General features: G+C 46.3%; 1 protein-coding gene across 1 annotated transcript in view; it reads left to right on the forward strand.

Moving 5' to 3' along the window:
• The window catches only part of LOC144828277 (pepsin A-like), a 340,571-nt gene extending 314,198 nt beyond the window's left edge, over nt 1-26,373 (forward strand). The window contains exon 9 of the mRNA XM_078686356.1: nt 25,552-26,373. Within this exon, the coding sequence (XP_078542482.1) occupies nt 25,552-25,686 (135 nt within the window). The 3' untranslated portion in view covers nt 25,687-26,373. The remainder of the gene's footprint in view (nt 1-25,551) is intronic.
• Nucleotides 26,374-26,780: the final 407 nt, after the last annotated feature.

Raw genomic sequence — 26,780 nt, forward strand, 5'->3', positions numbered from 1 at the left:
AAGCATAGTGGCGGGAGGTCATCCACTCACACACCTACAAATATACAGATATGTACACCCAAACTTAAATACATCTACAGAGGCAAATGTGTAACAAACACAGAGCCATACACAGTAACACCGGTTCAAAACGCCGTACATCTCAACACCATATGAGGCCCTTTCACCGAATGTAGCGCCTTATCCTCTGCTCAATTAACCGTCATCAATTGTGGTATCGGCTGCTGACCTGTCCATCGATTCATTGCCCTTGTCTGGGCTTTCACGATAAAACTACCCACACATACCCAAAAATATAATGTAGTGTACAGTGTATTGCACAAATACATTAGTGGAGTGGTATGGCTCACTGGCTAGAGGCGGCAGACCTGTAAGCAGAGAACGACCCGGGACCAGGGTTCAATTCCCGACGCGGCAGGGTCGTGGACCAGGGTCAAAACGGACTCGATAATTCTCGCCTCGGTACCTACTCTAACCAGGGAACACACTCGGCAACTCTGGGCATTAAGCTTGCCTCATCTCTACAACGGCCCCCCACAGATGCCGGGGATGCCTGGTTTCACCTTGGAGACACCCAGAAAGGGACCATCTCACAGGGAAAACCAGGACGGGTTCCCCAGCGTTTTTCAGTGCCTAGATACTCCTTGGAGTCGTAGTGCGCTTTACAAGTACACCCACATTTACATTTGAGTCGGTGGTCTCGCTTTACTTTCTATCACCAAGTTGGTATGAATGTCGTCCTACAATGAGCTTTAAACATTCACCAATGATGTAGCAAACACAACATAACATTACAAAATGAAAGATAAAATAACTGATCAAAACACATCACTAAACAAGACAGCATTGCATTGTAACACAATATGCATGTCGATTAAAAGGTGCACAGCTCATGACATACAATACATGTCATGTGATTCTTATAACAGAGCCCTCTGACTCACCCGCTAAGAAACAACAAAAGGGAGAAGAGTTATATATAGTACTTGTTAAGGGAGAAAAAAGGACCGTCACAGCATTTACATTTCAAAGCGCTTGAACAGAACCACGATAAAATGCAAAACCTTTTGATCGGTTTATTTTTAGTTTTTTTAGTCAAGTTGGAGTGAGAAGACATCACCTGACCTTCCATGAGCAACAGAAAAAGAGCTCTAAGAAGAATTAATGAGAGAGGGGCTTGACTCCACCCACATTTTGATGCTCTTGAGTACAGCTTTTGATTGGGCAGAAGTTGCATGCTTCCACTGAAAAAAAGTGCTTTTAATGCATTCTTTGTCTTGCTGGAAAACCTGTGCTTAATCCAGCTGGACTGAGTTGGGTCTGGAGGCAGCCAGTGATGGAGGCTAAAGCTGGGATCTGTTTATTATGAAAGGTTATGACAAAGGCAAGAGGCTTGACTTATTTGATTGATATAGTTTGCAGCAGTGGAAAAATACTACCTGCGCAAAAGCCCCCACAAAGTGCAGTCAATAAATAAAGCAGTAATAATAATATGCAAAATAGGAACCAAGTGCTACAACGGACATCACTTCTGCTACAAGGAGTTGGAATTATTCACATTGGCAACAGCAACGCCATGTGAAACATAGCAATAATTAGCCAAAGCACTAAAGGTTAACACCAAGTTCAAAGAAATTTGTAATAAGTATTACAACTTGTAAAGACTTTTATTGTAAAATAATTTTTATATTAAAATGAATTGTCAAACAAAGTTTTAATTACAGAAGTGAATCACACACTACCTGGACTTTGCTGCGGACTCTGTTGCTGACGGACTCAGCGCTCACCTTTACTCCTCGCGGGACCCGCTTGGCGGGTCCCGCAGCGCCTGACAGCCTTTCCTGCTCCTGACCTTGGAACTGTTTTTGTGGGTGTGTGTGTGCGTGCGCAGGGCTGCGAGCGTGGGACCCGGACTCCATATCCCAGGAGTCCTGGTAACCCGAGCCGATTGCCACCTGGCCGCTCTCCCTGCTAGCCACGCCCCCACATCAGCGTGAAAAGACCCAGCTGGCAAACGGAGGTTGGGACACTACCTGGACTTTGCTGCGGACTCTGTTGCTGACGGACTCAGCGCTCACCTTTACTCCTCGCGGAACCCGCTTCGCGGGTCCCGCAGCGCCTGACAGCCTTTCCTGCTCCTGACCTTGGAACTGTTTTTGTGGGTGTGTGTGTGCGTGCGCAGGGCTGCGAGCGTGGGACCCGGACTCCATATCCCAGGAGTCCTGGTAACCCGAGCCGATTGTCACCTGGCCGCTCTCCCTGCTAGCCACGCCCCCACATCAGCGTGAAAAGACCCAGCTGGCAAACGGAGGTTGGGACACTACCTGGACTTTGCTGCGGACTCTGTTGCTGACGGACTCAGCGCTCACCTTTACTCCTCGCGGAACCCGCTTGGCGGGTCCCGCAGCGCCTGACAGCCTTTCCTGCTCCTGACCTTGGAACTGTTTTTGTGGGTGTGTGTGTGCGTGCGCAGGGCTGCGAGCGTGGGACCCGGACTCCATATCCCAGGAGTCCTGGTAACCCGAGCCGATTGCCACCTGCCGCTCTCCCTGCTAGCCACGCCCCCACATTAGCCTAGCAGCCTGCCCATAATTACAAGCATTACTCCCCGCGGCGCGGGAGCGCGCGGGAGCGCCCGGGAGAAGCCCGGGACAAGGGCGGGACCGTCTGTGGCCGTCAGGGGCCGAGGGAGGCCGGGCCGGGCCACCCCTCTTGATCCCCTTAAGTATCACAACCAAGGTTATGCCTACGCCTCCACCACGGGAAACCCCTTCCAGGGATGGTGCCTCCAGTTCCGGGACACTGGACAATTATTTCAAATCTAACAAAGGTGAAGCCGTCTCGGAAGGTTCTCTTGAGAAACGTAGGGCGGAGCGTAGGCGCTCCATTGAATCCCTGAAAACCAGGCCTCTGCTAGACATCACTCCCTACCCTATTACCCAAGAGGCAGGCGCGCCATCCACTAGCCTAGATACCTCAACTATAGAGGATTTTCCTGCTTTATTAAGGGAAGTTTCTTCGCCTCAAGGGACATTATCTGACCTAATCACAGAGTCAGCCCCCCTAGAGATCTCCCACACCCCCGTCGACTTGGTAACTCAAACCCAACCAGTACCAATGGCCAACAAGAACAAGTTTAAATTAAATGTTATGGCAGAGATACACAGGCCCCCACCCAGTAAACGGGCTCGGAAATCAGAGGGGGGACAGGGTAAATCCAAAATATCGCACCTGGATTTTGGTAAGAAAAATAATAATACTGTCACATCGAAGAAGAACACCGAGATAGCCCCACCTCCCAAGCTTTTAAATCCTAGCATAAATGCGACCACTAAAGAGCCAGAAGCTGATACACCGAATCCCAATCACCCACTGCTTGCCAAGGGGAGCATCGAATTCTTACTCCGCTCCCTCCTGCAACCCATTACGGACACTCTAAAAAAAGTTGAGATTAGGCTTACCTTACTAGAAACTTCTCTTACCACTCTGAATTCTCTAGTAAGTAAGCAGACAAAGTTAGTGGAAATTCATTCGCTGGGTGGGGAATCTTCTAAAACAGAAACCGTAGCTAACGTTAGCAAAGCCCCCCCAAAAAGCATGCCACCGGCTGCCCCCCTGCAACCTCTTATGTCTGTCCAAACCCAAGCTTGGAACAACAACCTAAGTAATAGTTCTACTGACCAAGTGGCTTTAGCCCCACATAGCTTACAATTAGAGCCCACTGGAACAAAACAAGACCGGGCTAATGACTTCACACCGACGCCCTCTCGCCCAACTCCCAGACCACGGAGGCCAGACCTCCCACCCGAGACCAATAGATTAACGGTGGTCTTAGCTGGTGCCCCTCATTTAAGATCAGGAGAACATGAGGATTATCAATCTCTCAAGAAAAAGGTAATCAAGTGGTTAAACTGGAACCGACCCCTGCCACCCCACTTTAATAATGAAATTATCATGGTGAGGAGGGTCCCATGGCTAGGGAAGACCAGGAAAACCATAGTGGGGGATTGCATCATGGTAACCTTTAGAGACCCGGGCACGGTTCGACACATCTGTGAAGGAATGAACCGATCCCTTGATTCCACGATACAAACCCTCCCAGTATCCTTTTTCTTTCCCCCAATTCCAAGGCACCAGGCTCAAACATTTGATAAATGGACAAGGGTGGACTATAGACGTAATTATAAAGGCTCTGTCCAACGCCCATACTACCAACCACCGGACACACCTTTCTGCGATTTTAATCGCTTTAGTTGCCTGAACGGGCTGGACGGTGTCGACTGACTCACCGCCCATAAGTCTGCGCTAGGGGAATCGGGCTCTTGTGGCCCCCTGGACTCCCCGATGAGGTACCCTGTTGCAATCCCTGGCTCATTGAACGATCTATCCACCCCAGAGCATGGCCAAATTGAACTGTTCAATCCTACTACCCATGGAGTAGTGGCTGTAGAGCGTACAATTGTGCTCCCTTTTCCAGAGGGCAAGGGGGAGCTGGGATCCACGGAGCCACATGTACTTTCTGTTGCCCCAGTCGCAGGACTTGTAACACAAGTGGAACAGGGTATTACCCCCTTTATCCCCCTTGCCACGACACCCCCAACCACTGAACATTTGAGGATAATCTCCTGGAACATCGCGGGACTAACAAACAAATTGGAAGAGCCTGCCTGGGGAAAGTACATAGAAACTGGTGATATATGTATGTTTCAGGAAACCTGGGCCAGAGAGGCCTATGAGTATCCGGGGTATGCATCCTTTTCTATTCCAGCCAGGTGGGAAGGCAAAGGCCGACCTTCAGGGGGTCTTGCGACATGGATTGCTGTCCACTTGGGCTGTGTGGCGACACGGCTCTCATGTGGCTCCGACGACATCCTCGCGGTCTTACTAACATGGCCAAATAAAGCTAGCCTCCTGCTGGTCAACATCTATTCGAGGCCAATGGGAAAGGCAAAAGAATCACCGACTTTTAATGAACTTTCGAATTTTTTATCTGAACTGTCGACTGATTCTTACTACGTGGTGGGCGGAGACTTTAACTCCCACTTTGAGCCACTTCCCGGCCTCCAGGCAGGATTCTTATCAGAAGAAGAGGAGAGGTGGGCGGTGCCAGGGGCTGATGTGACACCTCCGAAAGCCTGGACCCCGCTAGCGTTACAAATCACTGCCCTCACGCTAAGGTACGGTCTCAGAGCGTGTAATGGGCGAACTATTTCGGACATACCAGGCAAAATTACTTATAATCGTCAGGGGAGGGAGTCACACTTAGACTATGTTCTGGTCCAAATAGCGAGGTGGCCGCTCATACATGATTTTAGGGTTATTGACAGGATGGACAGTGACCACAATGCTCTTGAGCTGGATCTTGCACACCCAGTACCGCAGGGTCTAGTGACCCATGAGGAAGGGAACCACCCCACACTCCTTATTGACAACAATAGGAGAAGAATTAGGTGGGAGGATATGGTCACAAATAAGGACAGAATCCCACTGCTCTATGCAGAGATTACTCCCATCCTGGAAACCGTTGGGGTTCTTGATAGTGTGGTAAATCAAATAGATATAAGGAGTAAACTGTTTGATGCCCACAAAGAACTCATAAAAGTGGCGGCACCCCATTTGACACGTAAAACACCAAAGCCTAGAGTGCGGCCCCTAGGCAAAACATATTGGTATAATACAGCCTGCAGACGTGCCAAAACTGAACTCCTGGGAGTCATTAAGGAGGGTATAGGAGGGGAACGTCTTAAGCAACATAGACAAGTCTATAAGAAGCTCCTCACACAAGCTAAAATTGAATGGGAGGAAACCCAGTGGGAAGAGCTCACAAAGGCCTTAGCAGTACCAGATCAACGACTGTTCTGGAGAATGGTGAATGGGGGATCAGGGAGTCTTCACTCGGCAGTGGAGCCTAACATAGCGCCGGGAGTGTGGCAGGCCCACTTCGAGTCGCTGTATAGCGCTGAGCCTGGAGAAACTCCGGCGATAATTGAACCAGTGAGACAGGGCTTGCAGGTGGACCAAATAACATTGAGTGAGGTAACAGCCGCTATTTCAGGACTGGCCTCGGGGAAGGCGCCTGGGCTAGATGGCCTCCCGGGAGATCTGTACAAGCAGGAGTCCACCGTCTGGGCCCCTTACCTCGTAACCCTTTTTAATGGTGTCCTTGGTGGGATGGAAATCCCCAGTACTTGGCTGGGGGCCGAGGTGGTCCCGATTTTCAAAAAAGGATCCCCCCTGCTCCCAGCCAACTACAGACCAATTAGCCTGATAGATGTAGCACAGAAGCTGTTCGGCAGGGTTCTCCTGAACAGGCTTCAGGAATGGACTGAGGAGGTGGGCGCCCTCAGCCCATACCAGGCAGGCTTTAGGAAAGGGGTATCGACGGTCGACCAGGTCTTTAGACTAAATCTGATCTACTGGAGGACAGTAAGGTTCGAAGGCGGCAGTTTGTACACGATTTTCGTGGACTTAAGAGCCGCCTTCGACCTTGTGCCTAGGGGTAAACTATGGGTCATTTTAGCAGGGATGGGAGTCCCACCAGATATTCTATTGACCCTGCAGAGGCTGCATCAAAATAACTATGCCCAGGTGAGGTGCGGGAGGTCGGGGGAGCTGACTGACAGATTCCCCGTGGGCAGAGGGGTGAGACAGGGTTGTGTGCTGGCGCCGACCCTGTTCTGCCTCTTTGTCAACGGGGTAATCGCCCATCTAAACGCCACCGACTACACAGATGCCCCTAAATTGAATGGCAACAGTGTCCCCGCAATAATGTTTGCGGACGATACACTGTTGGTATCCAAAACACCCATGGGCATTCAAAAGATACTTGACGCTTTTGTGGCCTTCTGCCAGGATAGAGGGTTGGAAATCAATACCTCAAAAACCAAATACATGGTATTGAATCCAAACACCAAACAGCGCCCAAACCCCTTACTGGGAGCAGTACGACTGGAAAGAGTAGCCACGTTCGAATATCTTGGCGTGACACTCAATGAAAATATGACCTGGGAGAGCCATCAAACTAGGGCTAACCTTAAGTTAGTACAAACCACCGGGGGTATCTCCCGGATGATGACTGGTTCGACCTACCGCCCATTGGGGGCCCTAATTGAGATATACAAGGCACAGGCTAGGGGGGCTATTTTGTACGGGGCTGAACTGTGGGGACATATTCCATGTAAGAATTTGTCGCATACAGAAAACAGGTTTTTAAGGCAAATTACCGCACTTCCCCCCAGTACACCGCTTCTCCCCCTGAGGCTTGATTTAGGGCTGCGGCCACTCGCCGACGAGATAAGCCTAAGACCCATTGCCTTCTGGCGCAGGCTATGGAGCAGTGACAATCTCGCCGATTATAGGGCGGAATTGGTTGAATTGTTAAAACACCCTAAGGCGCGCAGTATCCCCTGGGTCCAAAACATCCAGTCAGTTTGCATAGATGTGGGGCTCCCCGAATTGTGGACTGAACCAGCTGATACAGCACCAAGAATCTCTAGGAGAGCACTGTCGAAGCTGTATCATGAACACAAGAGGGTAAGGGCTATAGCTACCCAGACGGAGGGGTCCCTTTCCTCTATATTCCTGCAAACCAAGGATCTCTATATATTTGAGAAAACTTTAGACCCTGTTTATCCCATTCTTTCTAGAAAGTTATTCCTCCAGTGGAGATATAGCACACTCCCATTACGGTCCTTTTGCAGCACATGGTCAAATGTCCCTTCTAGTAAGTTCTGTCCTCTATGTGCCGACAAAGAGGAGAATGATTTGCACGTGATCTTTTTCTGCCCAGCATATAAGGTAGCAAGAAAGTACTGGCTGCTGCCCTTGATTAAGAATTTGGGTGGCAGGGAATATGGGCCGATGTACAGGATTTTGAAAAGTGATGTTTCCGGCCCAATTGTTTTTGCACTTTCCAAATTCTTTATGAATGTTTGGCACACGCGCAGTCGTCTTTTAAAAATTGCTGGGTAGATTGCAGAAATGTTTACTTTTTTAATAATCACTTGCATTCTCTGGTTATGGTTTTAGTTGCATATACTGATGTTTTATATGACTGTGTCAGAATTTATGTGATTTTACTGCATATGCATCTTTTATGACCAAACGGTCGAAATAAAGATTTCTAAAGTAAAGTAAAGAATCACACACAATAAAGTTAACAAGCGAAAAAGAAAATTCAATGATACACTGATCCAAATATGTATACTAGACATTTCGAATTTATGTTTAATATTTTGATATAATACTCTCGATCCAAACGCAGTGAACACGTTTCGTCTTTGCTAGACTTCCTCAGGGCTTCTAGGATATCTAATGAATACCTCATCCAAATGCTCAGACCACTCTATGAAACAACAGCACACCCTGCCTGCCAAACCCTCTGTCCACATCTCTCGTTTAGAGACGGGTGGGCTGAATGCTTTCTGTTTTCACAGCCCCCATTGGCTCATCCGACGGAACCTTCTCTTTAAAGGCCTAATGGAGTAGAGCCATCAGAGAAAGAGCACAACACCCCCTGCCCAAAGCAGGATGGACGGTGTAATGTTCTACTTCTTCAGTCCTGCAATGGCTGTTACACAGGAAGACAGAAAATAGCTTATAATGACCACTCCCACCCCGGCAGAAAAAACACAGAGCAGGTGGTTCACTAGTTTTTCTTTGTTTTATTTTACAGAAATTGCAGCTATGGGAGTTTGTTTCTGAAAAATAAAAAAAAGTTTAGAAATTTGGTGAGCGGGTGTCAAAAAACCAACGGTGGCCATCCACCTAACATTTTGTACCTTGGGGAGAAGAGTTGGCCTAACAGCTAGGGCGCTCGACCTCAGATCTGGGGATCTGGGTTCGAGTCTCGGTAACGACGCCAAAACCTACTGTGATTCTGGGCAAATCACTTAATCTCCCGTGCCTAAAAATGAAAGTGTGTCCTCATGTAACGTAACTGGAAAATATGTAAAGCGCTCTGATACCTGATTCGGTTCAGGTCTAGTTTGCGCTATACAAAACTCTGCAAAAAAAAAAAAAGGGAACCTCCATGACAGCAGAGCCGTTTTAGTGTCAAAGATGACCTGTGGCCAGCAAGTATCTATGGGGCATATTAACAAGCTGAAGTATCACCGCTTTCGCGGCACAATTCGCCGAGAAAGCGGCAATACTTCCAGCGCCCTGTTAACTAGGGCATTGCAATGCCTGCCTCAAGCCCACTTTGCATGTCAGCGAGAAATATCGCTAATGCCATGCAAAGTGGGCATTCCCGCATCCAACCACATGTAAAATGTGGTTGGAGGTGGGAACACCCTATCACCAAGGCAGGCGTTGGGAGTAAAAGACCTGCGATAAACTCGTTTATCGCAGGTCTCCCAACGCCTGCTCTGACCAGGCGTTAGGCATTGATAACATTGGAGTGTGGATCATAAAGCTGAATCCACCCCCCATATTATCAAGGCACACATTATCGCGTGAAAACAACGCTTGTTTTCACGCGCTAATGTTCACCATTGCCTGCTATTGCAGGATTTACTATTGCCTACGTGTTGCACGTTGATAATAACGCGCTAACACGGCAAAAAAATCCGGCGATAGCCGACGATAGTGAAATGTGCGATGTGCGTTTTGTAACGCACATCTTGTTAATATGCCCCTACATTTGATGGAACATCTGAGGGATGCCAGAGGTAATGTCCTCTCCTCCACCTTTCCGACGAACACTACTCCATCTGTCAAAAGTGCTTGGTCATTGATACTTAAAACTCTGTAACACCCCCGTCTTCCGGTAGTTATATAACATGGCATCCACAGTCTACCAAGAGACTTCTAAAGAGTGGGAACTACACTTAACAAATAAACATTTATTATTCATTTGTAAAGAATGTTGCACATAGTAAAGTGTCAAAGTTTTATGTGAAACCCTTGATTTAAAGAGCACTTTGTCATGTAGGCATATCACTTACTAACACATTTGTTTAAATTATTGCATATCATATTGTATAGGAGAAACATAAAGAATAGTTAAAACAACTAAGCACCCACCTCTCCATAACCATTTCTTTCTCCAGAATGTTCCTCCTTGGGACATCCTGGAGCTGAAAATCATGGATGGCCCTCTCACAATCACAAACAGATGCTGTGGAGAGGAGAGTCTGAGTGTGGCTATGTAGGATGAGTGGAGCCACACAAGGTGTGGTAGTTGGAGAAGTTGCATGGAGACTTGAGTGTGCTGGCCTGGCATGGAGGATCTGGGGAAGGAGGAGGGGCTGGGCACAGAGTGACTGGCAGTGTCTGCTGAATGTCACCCATTGTCCTCTAGATGGGTAGGTCTCTCTGTTGTTCGCATGTGAGGGTTGGTTGGTTGGGTCTGAGGGCATGTGTCCAGTCTGCTTATGTTATGTATCTCCTGTTGCGGCTGAGGTTGATGGTTTTGTTTAGGTTTGTTGGGGTGGGGTGCACTGATGAAGAAGAGTACAATGGAGTGATCTGTCCACCTGAGTGGGTAGTTGTGGCAGAAGGTGATCTTGGTTCTGTGTGTAAGGATTGGGTCGAGTGTGTGTCTGGTGGCATGAGTAGGGCCTTGTACAAGCTGCTTGAGGCTGATGTTTTCGAGGTCGATGACATTGTGATCTGGGGGTAATCTAGATTAATGTTGAGGCCGCAGAGTAGGAGGAAGTTGTTAGATCTAATAGTGAGGAGGTGATGAAGTAGCTAAGGGGGGTGGCTGATTGTGGTGAGGGGTCCTGGCAGTTGGTGAACAAGGGTACCTGACATGGTTGTGGAGTGGTTTTTCTGCAGTTGGGAGTGTAGGCGTTTCATGAGCTTGGATGGTTCATCCAAAGCGGTGTTGCAGCTGACAGTATCCTTGTGGATGTTTGGGAAGCCTCCTCCTGGCTTGTGGGACCTGTCGTGGTGTATGATCTAGAGTCCAGGGGGATGGCCATGGCAATGGTGGTTGGAAGACAAGCTTAGCCAGATCTCGTGAGGAAGAGGATGTCCAAGGTGTGATTGTCAATGAGGTCCCAGATCTCGGTGGCGTGCTTGCAAAGGGATCTCTTGTTGAGGAGTATTTAGGTGAGTTGAGGTGAGTGCAGAGGGTGTCACGGGGGCAAGCTGCAGGACGTGTTGCAGTGATGTGGTAAATAAATAATTAATTACCGGTACTATTTTTGAATACATTAAATAAAACAGATAGCTCAATAAATAAGAGGCAGGATCCGAGGAATCTGAGTCTAACAGGCTTTAATCAGGCACAAGGGAAGGGACAGGATCGGAACAGCCTGAAATAGAATGGCATGGACTGGCAGCTGCAACGTCTCATTAACAGTACATGGTATATATAGTAAAACATTATAATTGCATTACATACAGTAGGCGTAACAAGTGACAAACGTAAGATAAGAACAAATGGGCGTACAAAGAAGGCGTGCACAGGGCGTGCACGTAGACATGTGATGAGAACGTCACAGAAGTGTCATAAATGGGTGGATACATGGAGGGGGCTACCTGGGCAGCTTGGAACCTTTAACCTACTGGTGCGTGCAAACGGGCCATGACGTGTAACTAGGGAGAACTGGGGGCTATGACTTCTGTGCTAGAAGAGGAGACTAAAGTCTGCGATGTCAGGATGACATGTACCTATATCATATCTGGTATCTGGTGTTTGGAGAACATGTTGATAGAATCTAAAAGTTATCAGGGCAAAGGCTACTTGACACTAAGACTGGTACATGCATATATTCTTCGTGTATTGCGTGTGCTATGAATCTTCTATGGATATTAATTCAGTAATTCACTTGCATGGAGACAGAAAGACTAGACTATAGCTGGAGATGTTTATGCGGTTCGCTAGCTTAGGAATGTGAAGACGGAAAACTGAACTGATAACTAGAGGCATAACATATTCTTGGCAGACAGGCAGGCAGAGCCAGGCCGGGCACCGCGCTGCGCGGCAGAAAGTAAGCGAAGGGTCAGGGATGCGGGAGGGGCTGCATCGCTCCTCGGAATGGTTTCAGGAGACTGGAGCTTGAATCTGGTGTTCAGGCCCTTGAGGCCTAGTAACGGGGACAATTTGATGAATTAGCGTACATAATGTAAAACGTGGGCAAGATAGGCCTAATACTCGTTGCTTTCACGGGACTGGAAACTGGCATACTAAAGTTGGACACAACTATAATTGCGTCTTTAATCGATCATAGGGGGACATATGCATATCGATCATGCACATATAACATAGGATGGGGAACACGTAGGCACACATGACAAGGCAAAATTCAATTTTCCTCATTCCCTCCTTGTGCCCTACGTTTCCTTCAGGAAACATCAATATTCATGATTCCATCTATCTGTTCATAGAGCATCATTTGCTCGTCTCGGATTGTCTTGGAACGGGACTTAGGACTAGGAATACAAGATGTAGCGCACAAGCCGCAAATCGCAGGGCCACATTGTAAACAAAGACAGCAACTGAATATGATCATTACGGCTATACCCAGGAATGACAATACTTTCCATCCCCAGGCAGATATTATACTCCAGAGCCAACCGGACCATGTCCAGGTGCCTGGATTCTGGTGTAACTGATGGGCAATTTTATGAAGTCTGGTTATAGCTGAATATACAGACGGTGCGTTATTAGGAATGAAAATGCAGCAACTAGATCCGATGACTCTACAAGCTCCGCCCCTATCGGCCAGTATGACGTCAAGGACGAGACGATTTTGGAGCACAACAAATCTCATAGCAGATTGTTCTTCAGTTAAGTTACCTAGAGCGGAAGTAGTCTCATTCACTACTGCTTCAAGGGTTCTGGTTAGCCTCCGTATTAGCTTACTATTCTGGACAGGACCTACGAAGAAAAAGAAACCTTTATTGAAGTCTTGATACTGTTCTAGAGCAGTTTCAGTTTGATCGACAATTGGGGACTCGATCTCCCTTCTATGTCTAACATGTACTAGATGTGTATTTCTGTGATAATCGGATGGGGCTAGGAAAACTGGTGGCAGTAGGAAGGCAATGTAACATGTTCCATCCCAATCCAGAGGCAGACGTACATATGCGGTCTGGCCACATACAAAATAAGAATGACGTGAGGCTTTGAAAGTAGATTTCCCACTGTCACTATACTCGACCACAGTATTACAATCACTGTGTCCTAGATGTACTGAACCATTTTTTCTGACACATAATTCGCCTTTCACTGGTAGAACTGTAATAGCAGGCAAATCTGGAGTAGTCTCGGACTGAACATTCAGAACCATGAAATTTGAGGAATAATTACCTAGATCATATACTTCATTTTCTAGATCTAACCCTGTTCTATGGGAAAGACCTTCCTTGTCTGGGAAACATGTTCTATTCAGAAAGGACATATCGTTTGAGGATGACGTTAACGTGGACCATGCTCCACACGAACCATTGTGTGAAAACGGATAGGGAAAGAGTGGCAGAACTCCCTTCAGTGTCTGGAAAGAGGGGAGTCGACCACACACCCAACAATTAGTGGCATTGCTGGTCTGGTGTGAATAGTGTAACATTCGGATAAAAGTATTATTGCGCATGGCAAGACGATAGGATAACTCGTGAGGAGATAGTTCACTAACAGTGTGCTCTACTGTAACATTAGAAGACAAATGTACATGTGAAACGATAGGAAAACATAGATGTAAGGCATAACTTATGCAGGTAACCATAAGACTCAGAAATAAAAAAAATAATAGAGTCACAATGCAGCGACTTCGAAGATTCTTACAATAACGTATTCTCTTAGAGCTTTGACTAACTCTCTCACGATGGGGGTCTATCTCATACATGTCAGGAACCTGTCTAACCGCTTCACCCGAGAGGGACTTAGACAATTAAACTGGCTGACTTACTAGACCTTAACTTTTCTTTATACTCCTGCTGTGGAGTTTTCTCTAACAGGGGAAGTTTAGAGTCAGTATCTGGGCAGTCCTTGAGAACGGGGCAGTCCTTGAAAAAAGTTTTTGGAGGGAGTCCATGAAATTGCTTCACGTGACTGGAATGCAACCAGCCTTTTCGACCCTCGACCTTGATCGCCGTTCTTGTTGTCATCAGGACGAGTTTTGGTTCTTTCCATCGGGGCTCCAGCGAACTTGAACGATCAAAATTACGAATCAGAACGAGGTCGCCTGGTATGACCTCGTGCTGTTTCACTTGGGTGTTGTCTGGAAAAGCAGCGGCAACCTGTGAACGACAAGAGAGTAGTGCAGACATCAAGGAAGCCAGGTAATCTGTCAGCATATTACTGTCAACATCAGTTATTGTACGTGGTCTAGGTGTACCCCACATGTTTGGGGGACGGCCGAAAACTACCTCGAAAGGGGACAGACCTGAACGGGAGTGGGCAACCATTCTCATGTAAAAAAGGGCGACTGGCAGTGCTACCATCCAATCTACGCCTTTCTCTGCGCATACCTTGGCAATGCGGATTTTCAGGGTCTGATTATGTCTCTCTACGAGACCAGCTGCTTCAGGATGTCGTACACAGTGGAACTTCCACTGGTACCCTAACAGAAGGGATACTTGTTTCATGAGTTCGGATGAGAATGGCTGGCCGTTGTCTGAATACACGACCCTCGGTAATCCATAGCGGGGGAAATACTCACGAACCAACTGCCTGGCAGTGGTCGCGGCAGTGTAATCTGGGACTGGATATGCTTCTGTCCATCTGGACAAAGCGCATACAACTACGAGGACATACTTGAAACCTCGACATCGATCCATCTGTATATAATCCATCTGGAGGACTTCAAAAGGGTGGTCAGGAGGATGGAATCCACCTTGTTCCACCGGGACACCTTTACCTGGATTGAACTGACAACATATCATGCAGGTACGCACTTTCTGTTTGGCTGCTGCTCGTAAATGCTTGTTAAACCAGAGGTTCTGAATGCTGTCTATCATGGCTTTTTCTCCTAAGTGTGCTGGACTATGTGCGGTGTTAATAATGACTTGAACCATAGAGTCGGGGAGAAACCATGTGGCTTTTCCCTTCGTCAACCATCCTTGATCTGTCTGGACCCCTCCTTGTTCAGACCACTTCTTGATTTCATCTGGGGTAGCATGTGACTGTATATCTAGTACGTCTTGAGTGGGGTCCTTAACTGTCATACAAATCGTCTGAACTGGAACGTCTGTCTGAGTCGTGTTAACTAGAATGTCTGGAGTCTGGGCTGTAAGCTTGGCTGTTCGATCTGCCAGGTCGTTACCCTGGGAAATGATGTCAGTGACTTTCGTATGTGCCTTGCACTTCATGATAGCGATAGCTGTCGGTAAATGTATTGCCTCTAACAGAGCTTGAATGAGGGGGCCATGCTGAATCTTGGTTCCATGAGAAGTCATAAAACCTCTTTCTTGCCAGAGTACTCCAAAGTCGTGAACGACTCCGAATGCATAACGTGAATCTGTATATATGTTTACTTTCAGGTTCTTGGCTCGTATGCAGGCTTGGGTCAGAGCGATGAGCTCTGCTGCTTGAGCAGACAGGGTGTCAATACGATGTGTTTCTATAACTTCAGTTTCAGTAGTCACTGCATACGCAGCTACTAGTTCTCCTGTATTTGTTCTCATACATGAACCATCCACATAAAGTGTCAGGTCAGGGTCAGGTAATGCAATGTCTGTCAAGTCTTGTCTTGGCTTTGTCATGGTGTTAACAACTTCCACACAGTCATGTGTGGCAGGATTTGAAGTAACTGAAGGTAACAGTGTAGCGGGATTTAAAATGTTGCAGCGTCTGATTTCTATGTGTGGCTGAAACAATGTCAGTTCATAACCTGTTAAACGTGCAATTGTCAAGTGCTGAGTCTGTGTTCGGTTCAAAAGAACTTCCACAGAGTGTGGGACTTGTACTGTCAGGGAATGTCCTAACACTATGGAATCACTCTGTCTGATAGCTAGGGCTGTGGCTGCAACTGACTTGAGGCACGCAGGCAAAGCCTGGGCCACCGGATCTAATGTGCTAGAAAAATAAGCACAGGGCTTGTGTTGTCCTGCTTGATCTTGCGTAAGAACAGATAATGCTGTACCATCACGTTCAGTGACAAAAAGTGTAAAAGGCTTACTGTAGTTTGGTGTCGCTAGAACAGGTGCTTGGCATAAAGCTTTCTTTAACTCATTGAAAACAAGTGTATGTTCTTGGGTCCAAGGGAGGACAGTCAATGTGGCTGCCTCCTGTGTCGTTAACTGTATCAGTGGCTTGGCTAGATATGCATACTGAGGAATCCATTGTCTGCAGTAAGAAGTGAGGCCGATAAAAGCTCGTACCTCCTGCTGAGTCTTGGGCTGTGGAAGATGTGCTATTAACTGGATACGGTCAGGTGTCAACTGCCTACCCCTTTTGGACAGTAAGTGTCCAAGGTAGACCACTTGCTGGACACAGAATTGTAGTTTCGAAGGGGACACCTTGTGCCCCATCTCGGCCAGGAAATACAAGACTGTAAGTGACGCACGTTCGCAGTCACGTTCAGAACGGGCTGTGATCAATAGATCATCGACATACTGGAGCAGGGCAGTGTCAGTTGGCATGTGAATACTGTCTAGTTGTCTTTTAAGTGCTTGACTGTAAATACTAGGACTTTCTGTGAAACCTTGAGGAGCTCGTGTAAATTTATAGCTCCTTCCACTTAAACAGAATCCGAAAAGAAACTGACTGTCTGGATGAATGGGGACACTAAAGAATGCGTTCTTGAGATCAATAACAGTAAAGAACGTAGCTTCGGAATCAATGGCAGTCAATAGGGAAGAAATATCTGGAACCACTGAGTACTGGGGTATGATACATTTATTAAGTTCTCGAAGGTCGATCACTAATCGATAAACTGGAGGTGCATTGGGATCAGTACGTTTAAGAATCGGAATGATAGGAGAATTACATATATTGAAGTCAGTTTCTACAACTACTCCTTGAGCCATGAGCTCGTCAATAATTTTGGATAAGGCTGCTACAGCCTCAGGTGGCAATTTGTACTGTCGGATTCTTGGCAATACAACACCTTGTTTCAGAGTAACACAATAGGGTGTAATGTGCATACAACCTACATCAGTTGGACCTTGCACCCATAAATGCGGTGGTACATTCAATAATCTTGGATCAAAATCACGTAATACATAATGACCTTTAAAATCGCGCAAAAACAATCGTACTCCTGGGGAACAGCATATAACTGCTCCTAATTCTTTCAGGGTCTTAATACCTAGTAAATTTTCTGGACATGATTTCGTAAGTAACAAGTCTGTAGTTCGGGACAATGGACCAACTTCTAGGGAAACTGGTTTCGATATTTCATTAACAATAGGCTTTCCTGAAAATCCAAGGGAAACATTTCTAGAGCCTGAGAGTGGAGCCCCTGGAACCTCGTCATGACTGATGGTAGTCCTACTTGCCCCTGTATCAATCAGAAACTTTCTGTCTTTCCCTAATACTTGACTGTGTACATAGGGACCCTCTTGATCTACAGGAACCTCGATGAGAGGCAAGCCAACCTCCCTCTCTAGGCTGTATCATGAATACTGCTGATATTCTGGATAATCTGACTGTGCGTACTGGTACATCTGCTGTGTAACGTGTTGTGTGGCAGCTATAGGCTGTGGTACTGTAACTGTCTGTTGTGCATTCTGCGGTGTCTGAGCATTCTGCGGAACTTGTTCTTGTCTAGGAGGACGTGGTCTCTCTTTCGTCTTACCTGTAGCTATGTTGTGTTTCAGAACTGCACATTCGTTTATGTAATGACCTGGCTGTTTACAATAATTGCAGGTCCCTTTAACAGGAGCTGTAGAATGACTAGTTTGATTCGGACCCCTCTTCTGACTGTCTTGTGGAACAGACTGTGCAACTAGTACTTTCATTTTCGTGTCTTTCATACGTCTCCTTTCGTGTTCTTGCTCCTCCCTGATTCTGTTCTGGTGATACTGGAGCATCTGAAGCATTTGTGACGGAGTATTTGCTTGCCAGGTACTTTCGACTTTCAATACTCTATTTTTAACTTGCGGTAAAGAATTCTCAACTAGTTTGGTAACAAAAAGATGTGGATACGATTCACTACTTGTTTTCAGACCACTATTAATAATGAAACATTTCTCAAATCTAGAATAAAAATCACTAGTGTCTTCGTCCTGTTTCTGTTTACAGGCTGAGATGGCATCCCAATCTTCCTTTTTCGTGGCTAGTAATCTTGGCAAGACTTGTATCAGTAACTCGGGCAATGCTTTAGCTTTATCCCCAAGACCGGTACCTGGAACTCGTGTGTTATCTTCAGTCTCTAATGCGGTCCAATCTATCTTTTTCTCTCCCACCTCCCATTCTTTTTCTTTTAATTTTTCATATATGCCCGCAGGCAACAGGACCTTTAACATTTTAATGATATCAGGATACGTGTATTCTCCCATACGGAGCAAGTCCTTTAATTCACGGTGGAACCCTGCTGGATCTTTGTCGTGACAGGGTATTAACTTTTTCATTTCCAGAAGCTCTATTTTCGTGATAGGGGTGTAAACAAATACTCGTTCGAGATTTCCTCCCTCTCCCTTAACTGGATGTACTTCTCGCAACGGATTCTGTCTGTCTATGTAGAATGATTTCCTTACTGGGGGTGGAACAGGAACAAAATGTGGATTCAGGAACGTTCTATATTTGTGGCGCTGTTCTAGAATGACACTAATTAAATCGGTACCTAGACCTTTCCATCCGTTTAGGAGTAACTCGTTTAGTACATCATGTAAAGGACCTGGATCAGAATGCTGATCCTCATACAGTGTAATGAGGTGCTGGATGATATACATACCCACCAGTCGCTGCTCGGCTGGCGGTAGTTTCAGAAACATTTGGGCCACTACTTCGTCTGGAAACGTGGCAGAATCACTAACCCATCGGACTGCTGATTGGGCTAGTTCTTGTTCATGCATGGTACTAAGCTCACTATAACCTATGCGTAATTTCAGAATTGTATCGGTGGCCTGGAATACTTGTTCAAGAGAACACTGTTCTGGTACGGGAGGAGGAAAAACTTTCTTGTAATCTAGACGTGAATGTCTGTCGGAAAATCTAGTTCTACCTACATACGCTATTCTGGCGGGATTCTCGCTGTCTACCTCTTCACTTGAAGAGTCATTCTCTTTCTCGGTTGCTCTTTTTGCTTCCTCCTTCTGGTGTATACTTATAATTTCCTTACGAATTTTCCTGTACATACTTTCTATACTACCTTGTGACTTGTGTTTTCCCTCGGCTATATTGTCACTCCACCTAGTCAGGCCTTTCATCTCGTCTTTATCTTTATCAGGATAATCTTGTTCTCTTATTAAACAGTTAATCAAGAATTGCAAAATCATGCCTTGAATCTCGACTTTCCTGTGTACCATAGCTTCGTGAATACTTCCTGGGTTCTCCCCAGTACGGATAAAATGATATATTCTGTCTAGATGTTCCTTCATCTCGGGCAGGGTGGCCAAAAAGTTGGCAACTCGCCTTAAACGTACTGAATATAATATCATGTGATCTTCGCCTGGAACTGAATCATATATGCAGTCAGTAAGATGTCGCTTGAGGTCTGCGTATGTAGTCACTTTTGGCGTGTGCTGTAACGCTGCGTCTCTCAGCGTCAGTCGTTTTACTTGAGGCGGGGTGATAGGAGCACCTCCCCCTGCTCCTCCTGAACTGGAATCGTTAATTAATACTGAATGTGCAGGTGCTGGTAAAGTGACTGGTACAGTAGGAGTACGTAATGTGGGTTGGTCCAGGGGGACTGGCGCATGGACAGGACCAACGACTGGAGGTACAGGAATTACATTAACAGGAGGCTGGACTTGAACTTGGACTGGCGGAGTAGGATCTGTATTAGCATATTCTGGGACAGTGTCGTCTAAATAGGACGAAAGGAAAGTTTCAGCTGCAGTCGGTTTATGACGCAGTTTAATCGGGACCAATGGTGGCGGTAAATTACAGAGTGCTTCCGGGGTTGCCTTCGGCAAGCCCTCGGCAAGAAGAGGATACATACCTTTAATAAGGGCATTTCTCTGTCTGTCTGACTGTTCTGCTCTAACTCGTTCACCTTCTTCTAGAAGTTCCCTTTCTTGGGCTTTTTCTGAGGATTCTCTACTTAACTCTGCTTTTCTGAATTCTTTTTTGGTTCTTCTATGAGATTCTTTGCGCCATAACTCGATGGCATCTTTCTGAGACTGTCTGGCTTTCCTTTTCCATAATGCCTCTTGTACTCTCATGATGCACTCGGCATCCCATGTTCCTGATACAGGCCATCTATATTTCTCTTCAAGATACTTGGTATAATCAACCCATAAATCTAGATACAGTATGGCATCCAAGCCATGCTTATGATACATAAAATGTCCAGGACTGTCCCTAGGAGGGACAGGAACTGCTTCTTCGAGTAACCCTTTTCTGGTTTTTATCTGACATAACTTTGAAAACAGAGGCATATCCGAATCGTACTTGAATTAAAACACAATACACAATAATCACAGTAATGAAATGGCAAACAAATCACTCATACCACGACATAAAAAAAATACATTAATAACAGTTCGAACAGAATACTACCTGATACATTGAAAACATAATACTTGAATTTCTCGAGAACGGATTTACTAGAATTACTGGATGCACTGCTAAAACAGTACAGAACATACCGGTCTCATAAAGAGACACGTCATACCGTATCCACCTAGATGGACACGTCGGACTGGATCTGTGTACCCAAACCCATCGGACCGGAGACAAACTAATGACCCCGTCTAGATACTCCCGCAGCAACGGTACTCACTGGGAAGCAAAACTCGAAGGCCTCGGACTGGACAGGACTGCTACTGGACTGCTACGACGTCGGACTACGAACTTCGGACTTCAGAAACAGGTGGGCCTCCGGATACCTCGGACCTGGCTCTCTCGGCTTGGGCTCTGGTCGGGACGAACCGCATTCCTCACCGCCTCGTCTGGATGCTGGACCGCAGTCTCCGTCTCCTCCGTGGGCCTGAGGGAGACTTGATGAAGCAGAAATATCTGCACGTGCACGGTAGAGTTCCGTCACGGCTGTAGAAGGGTCAGGGGGCCTGCGTTACATCGCCGGCGCGTGGAGAAGGGGCTCGTGCCTGTTCGGGCGCCATTATGTGGTAAATAAATAATTAATTACCGGTACTATTTTTGAATACATTAACAAAAACAGATAGCTCAATAAATAAGAGGCAGGATCCGAGGAATCTGAGTCTAACAGGCTTTAATCAGGCACAAGGGAAGGGACAGGATCGGAACAGCCTGAAATAGAATGGCATGGACTGGCAGCTGCAACGTCTCATTAACAGTACATGGTATATATAGTAAAACATTATAATTGCATTACATACAGTAGGCGTAACAAGTGACAAACGTAAGATAAGAACAAATGGGCGTACAAAGAAGGCGTGCACAGGGCGTGCACGTAGACATGTGATGAGAACGTCACAGAAGTGTCATAAATGGGTGGATACATGGAGGGGGCTACCTGGGCAGCTTGGAACCTTTAACCTACTGGTGCGTGCAAACGGGCCATGACGTGTAACTAGGGAGAACTGGGGGCTATGACTTCTGTGCTAGAAGAGGAGACTAAAGTCTGCGATGTCAGGATGACATGTACCTATATCATATCTGGTATCTGGTGTTTGGAGAACATGTTGATAGAATCTAAAAGTTATCAGGGCAAAGGCTACTTGACACTAAGACTGGTACATGCATATATTCTTCGTGTATTGCGTGTGCTATGAATCTTCTATGGATATTAATTCAGTAATTCACTTGCATGGAGACAGAAAGACTAGACTATAGCTGGAGATGTTTATGCGGTTCGCTAGCTTAGGAATGTGAAGACGGAAAACTGAACTGATAACTAGAGGCATAACATATTCTTGGCAGACAGGCAGGCAGAGCCAGGCCGGGCACCGCGCTGCGCGGCTGAAAGTAAGCGAAGGGTCAGGGATGCGGGAGGGGCTGCATCGCTCCTCGGAATGGTTTCAGGAGACTGGAGCTTGAATCTGGTGTTCAGGCCCTTGAGGCCTAGTAACGGGGACAATTTGATGAATTAGCGTACATAATGTAAAACGTGGGCAACATAGGCCTAATACTCGTTGCTTTCACGGTACTGGAAACTGGCATACTAAAGTTGGACACAACTATAATTGCGTCTTTAATCGATCATAGGGGGACATATGCATATCGATCATGCACATATAACATAGGATGGGGAACACGTAGGCACACATGACAAGGCAAAATTCAATTTTCCTCAGTGAGCGCAGGAGAAAGGACCTACAGTGCGATGCGGTTTAGCGTGGGTGCAGTGGTGGTGGCAAGGTTTGGTGTTTATTGCTGGAAGGTTGACTGAGCTGTAGTGGTGGTGATCAAATGGACCAGGGTCTGTGGCACTGGGCATGGTCCAGGTGTTGACAGGCACAGGCGGGCTTGCCTTTGGCATTGCCAGCAGCACGGTCATGCAGTGGCTGCCACTATGTAGGTCCTAGCAGGGGAGAATCACGGGCAGGACTAGAGAGGGGTGGGAAAGCCGTGGGAGGAGGCAGCGGGATACAGCAAGCAGGAGAAGGCAAGAAAAGAAAATAGGGCCTTGACAGCACACCACTTGTTACTTTCTAGTCATAAACATGTATATCACAAAAATGGGTATGAATAACCCCATTTAACTCAAGTATAGAGACATTTTCAACAACATTAATCCAAGATAGAAAATCCAGGACATGTAGTAATCTTGCTGTTAGATAGTCTTTATTCCAAAATCAATTTCTTCATAAAAAACTCCCAGCACACGACTTGCCGACACGTGTTTCGTCTTATCAAAAGACTTTTTCAAGGCATCAGAAAGGTGTGTGTTACAAAGATCAGGACTGTGTAGGGACCAATCCTGGTCTCATCTACAATGAAATTTTAAAGATCGCCACCATGTAACTGTGATCTCTCAAGCTCCCAATGAAATTATGTGTTCCTGTACTCACATACAGTAGTGGTACCCCAAAAGGTGAGTAGCAATCTGGTACTGAACTAGTCTGTTCAGTTGTCGGTAAAATACTGTTAACTGATGAGTGATTGAACAAATATGTTCCAATCTGATGGACCGTGGTAAAAGCCAACATTCCTTTTCTCAAAATCAAATCAGCGGAATCACCAATAGTACACACGGGCCAACACGTATTCTACTTCAGTGAATTGTAAACGGATAACCTCCCAGCTGCCAAGCAAGTTAAGCCCAGGTCAAACCATGATAAGCAGTGCCCTTCTGGGAAGCGTAGCCCGCAGAGATAGTGCTTCCTTCCGATGCCGAGTACAGCCGAAGCAGGAGAAGGCATGCAGGAGAAGCAGGTAAGGGGAGGGGGTGAAGGGAGGTGGTATGTGCTCAAGAGGGGTAGGCTGGGAGCACAAATACGGGCACAATAATTGGGCACAGCAAAATGGACAAAACGGGCACAAAAGCAAACAGGTACAAAAACAGGTAAAACAAGCACTAAAAGACCAAAGCACAAAAGGTGAAATGGGCACAGAGGCAAGATGAGTAAAAGAGATCAGGCATGTTACTGGCAATAAAAGACAAAAGGACTGGGCAGAGCAACAAAGAGGGCACACACAACAATGGGCACAAAAGGCTAGGCACCGGGACAGACAGGCATGAAGGAAGAGCGCAGAGGCGGGGGCTCAACGCAAGATTGCCGGGCCTGGAAGGACCTTAGACTAGTCGGATGACCAGTCCAAGGTAAGTGTGATCTGTGGCCGAGGCTGAAGCCTTGTGTGCTGATCCTCGGAGGTGACCATCCAAAATCACTGTGGTGGCCACCGATCGAAGTGAGCCACAATTTGTGATCCACCTCATGAATATTAATGAGGTAGGTTGCATTGCAACCCACTCCAATTCTTTATTCTGTAAACTGACTTATTTTTAGCAGGGTTGGTTCTCAAAAACATTTAGTGGTTTCAAAGAGATGGTATGCCAATTGGGACCACTTTTTTGTGACCATATTTTAGGTATATCTGGTGCACGGTTCTTCTTTTCCCCAGCATGCAAGACTGGCACAGCCGAAGCACTCTGAAGCACTTTGGTCCCAAATTTAGGGGTAGGAATGTGGGTCCCAGTCCCTTTTTCCACATTTTTACATGGCTTCTCTCCATTCTTGGGGATTATGCACAATGTGCCCGATTCACAGAACTAACTTAAGACACAATCATAAACTTACTACTTTTGGTATTCACAGAAGCATTTAGTAGTAGGAAAGTTAGGATTTTGTCTTAAGTCTGTTTAAGTTTGTCTTAAGTTTGTCTTAAGTCTGTCTTAAGACAGACTTAAGACAGACTTAAGATAGACTTAAGACAACCGAAGGACAGACTTAAGACAGACTTAAGACAGACTTAAGACAGACTTAAGACAAACTTAGGACAGACTTAAGACAGACTTAAGACAAACTTAGCACAGACTTAAGATAGACTTAGGACAAACTTAGGAGACTTAAGACAGACTTAAGACAGACTTAAGACAGACTTAAGACAAACTTAAGACAGATTTAAGACAAACTTAAGACAAACTTAGGACAGACGTAAGACAGACTTAAGACAGACTTAAGACAAAATCCTAACTTTACTACTACTAAGGCCTTCTGTGAATACCAAAAGTAGTAAGTTTAGGATTTTGTCTTAAGCTGGTTCTGTGAATCGGGCCCATTGTATTAGGATTTTCTTTTCTTTATTAAAGGAAGAGGATGGGTATTTCATATTTACCTTTTCACTTTTCTTTCCTCCTAGTGCAGTCCTTTTCCCTCTTGTGATATGTTTTCTACCGTTCATCCCTGGGTTATGGACCATTTACTTCTGTTGTACTTTATTGTTTATAGTTTTTAAAGTTTGGTTTTATTATTCTTCTATTTCATAGGACAGAGTAAACGTAGTATCTTCATGGTGTGTTATAATGTTGTATGGTATCTGGTTCCTCGCTGCTCAGCCAGTGTGAGTGTTCTGTGTGGAATGTTGGTGTGTCGGCCGTGAGTGGGAGGCTTGAGTGCCTGTGTGGATGAGTGTTGATTGTTGGAAGACGGGCTGAGCAGCAAACCGGCAGCTCCTGGTGGGGCTGCTGTACAGGATCTATGCTACATGTTCTCTACTTCATCAAACCTACTTAAACATCATCTACCAGCGTAGACTGCATTGCTACACAATGGTAGGTGACAAGCAGTGCTATTTAAAAGCATTTATAAAATAAAGGAAGATTGTGTTGAACCTATCAAAATTACACTTGCAATGACATTAGTGTTCAGACGCTTTATGAGTGTCCTGGGCATTTTGTGTCATTGTCACTGAGGTTCTAAAGCTCGTGTGTGACCCTCAGCATCCTGGTGACCAAGATAACAGGTCGAGTCGTCCTATATATAAAAGTTTGCATTTGGCTAGGGTGGTTTCGTTTTCAGGATACCACTCCAGTCTTCACTCCTGAAGGCTCCTGTGTCTTGAAACCTCCTGCTCGGTGGCTGCTGACGCACCACACTAACGTCTTCTTTGTTTATCCTTCTCTCTAGTACTCCGACTCCTGCAACAGCGGCTTCCAGGTCACCCCTCGAGGGCACTGGGTTCTGGGGGACATCTTCATCAGGGAGTACTTCGTGGTGTTTGACAGAGGCAACAACCGCGTGGGCCTGGCCTCGGCTGTGTGAGGGGAAGGAGAGGTGAACACGAGGACAAGGAGTGGGTCTGTCTCATCACAGCCAGGGATGCTGCTGGAAGCCCACCCCAGCCATGCTTGGAGCTCGAACCCTCTGTCTTCTCTCCACCTCCCTCTGGACTTCTTGTGACCATCACTGGTCAAAGCCAAGGTCTTCAGGGAGCAGGCTTCTCTCTTTTCCATTTGGTCATCAATGATGCACAGCTTTAGTGGGCCCTTGGTCTACTGTGGAAACATCTTTGGGGCCCCCAAAGTTCAGCAAGTGTTCGCTGATCAGTCACCACCCCGACACCTCCGGGTACCACCATAGACATTCCTAGCCCCCTGACTAGAGACAAACACTTACAGCTGGTGTGGTTCCAGAGAGACTCCTGAGACAAGTCACCTCTACAAGCTGAAGAGGAGAAGAGCTCTCCTGGTGGGGAGCCAGAAGGGCTGGGCTTCTCATTCTGAACTGAACCAAACACAACTCATTCCAGGCCAATCCTTCCCTGTCTCTAAGACTGAACATACATGGCCTGGTCCCAGCCGGGCTCGCTTCACAGCAGACTTCCTGGTGGTGGAGAGGCCCCTCCGGCCACAAACATGTTCTCAGTGTAGTGCTCACCTTCCCCGTTGATGCTTCTCGGAGCTAGCTCTGAGAAGCACTGAACCCTTCAGTAAAATGCATTGAACTGCTGCTCGCTGTGGTCTGGCTGCACTTACAAAGGCTTGTTAATGGAAGGCAGAGGAGTCACAAGGAAGAGAAATGTATGCTGTGATTATTATTATTATTATTATTATTATTATTATCAGTAGTAGCAGTAATAGTAAAGTCAGTAGTAGCAGTAGAAGTGCAGTTCTAACAGTAGCAGTAGTGGTAGTAGTAATATTATTAGTGAGGAGAGAAATGTAAAAGCATTATTAACATTGGCATTTATAGTAATAGTGGTAGTAGTAGTGGTGTTATTATTATCATTATTGGTAGTAGTGGTAGTAGTAATTGTAGTATTCTCACCGTGACAATGCTCTTTCTCACTGTGACATTGCTCTATCTCACCTTGACGATGCTCTGTCTCACAGTGAAATGGCTCTGTCCCATCGTGA

This window comes from Lissotriton helveticus, chromosome 4_1, assembly GCF_964261635.1.
Source record: "Lissotriton helveticus chromosome 4_1, aLisHel1.1, whole genome shotgun sequence".
Taxonomy (NCBI): Eukaryota; Metazoa; Chordata; class Amphibia; order Caudata; family Salamandridae; genus Lissotriton; species Lissotriton helveticus.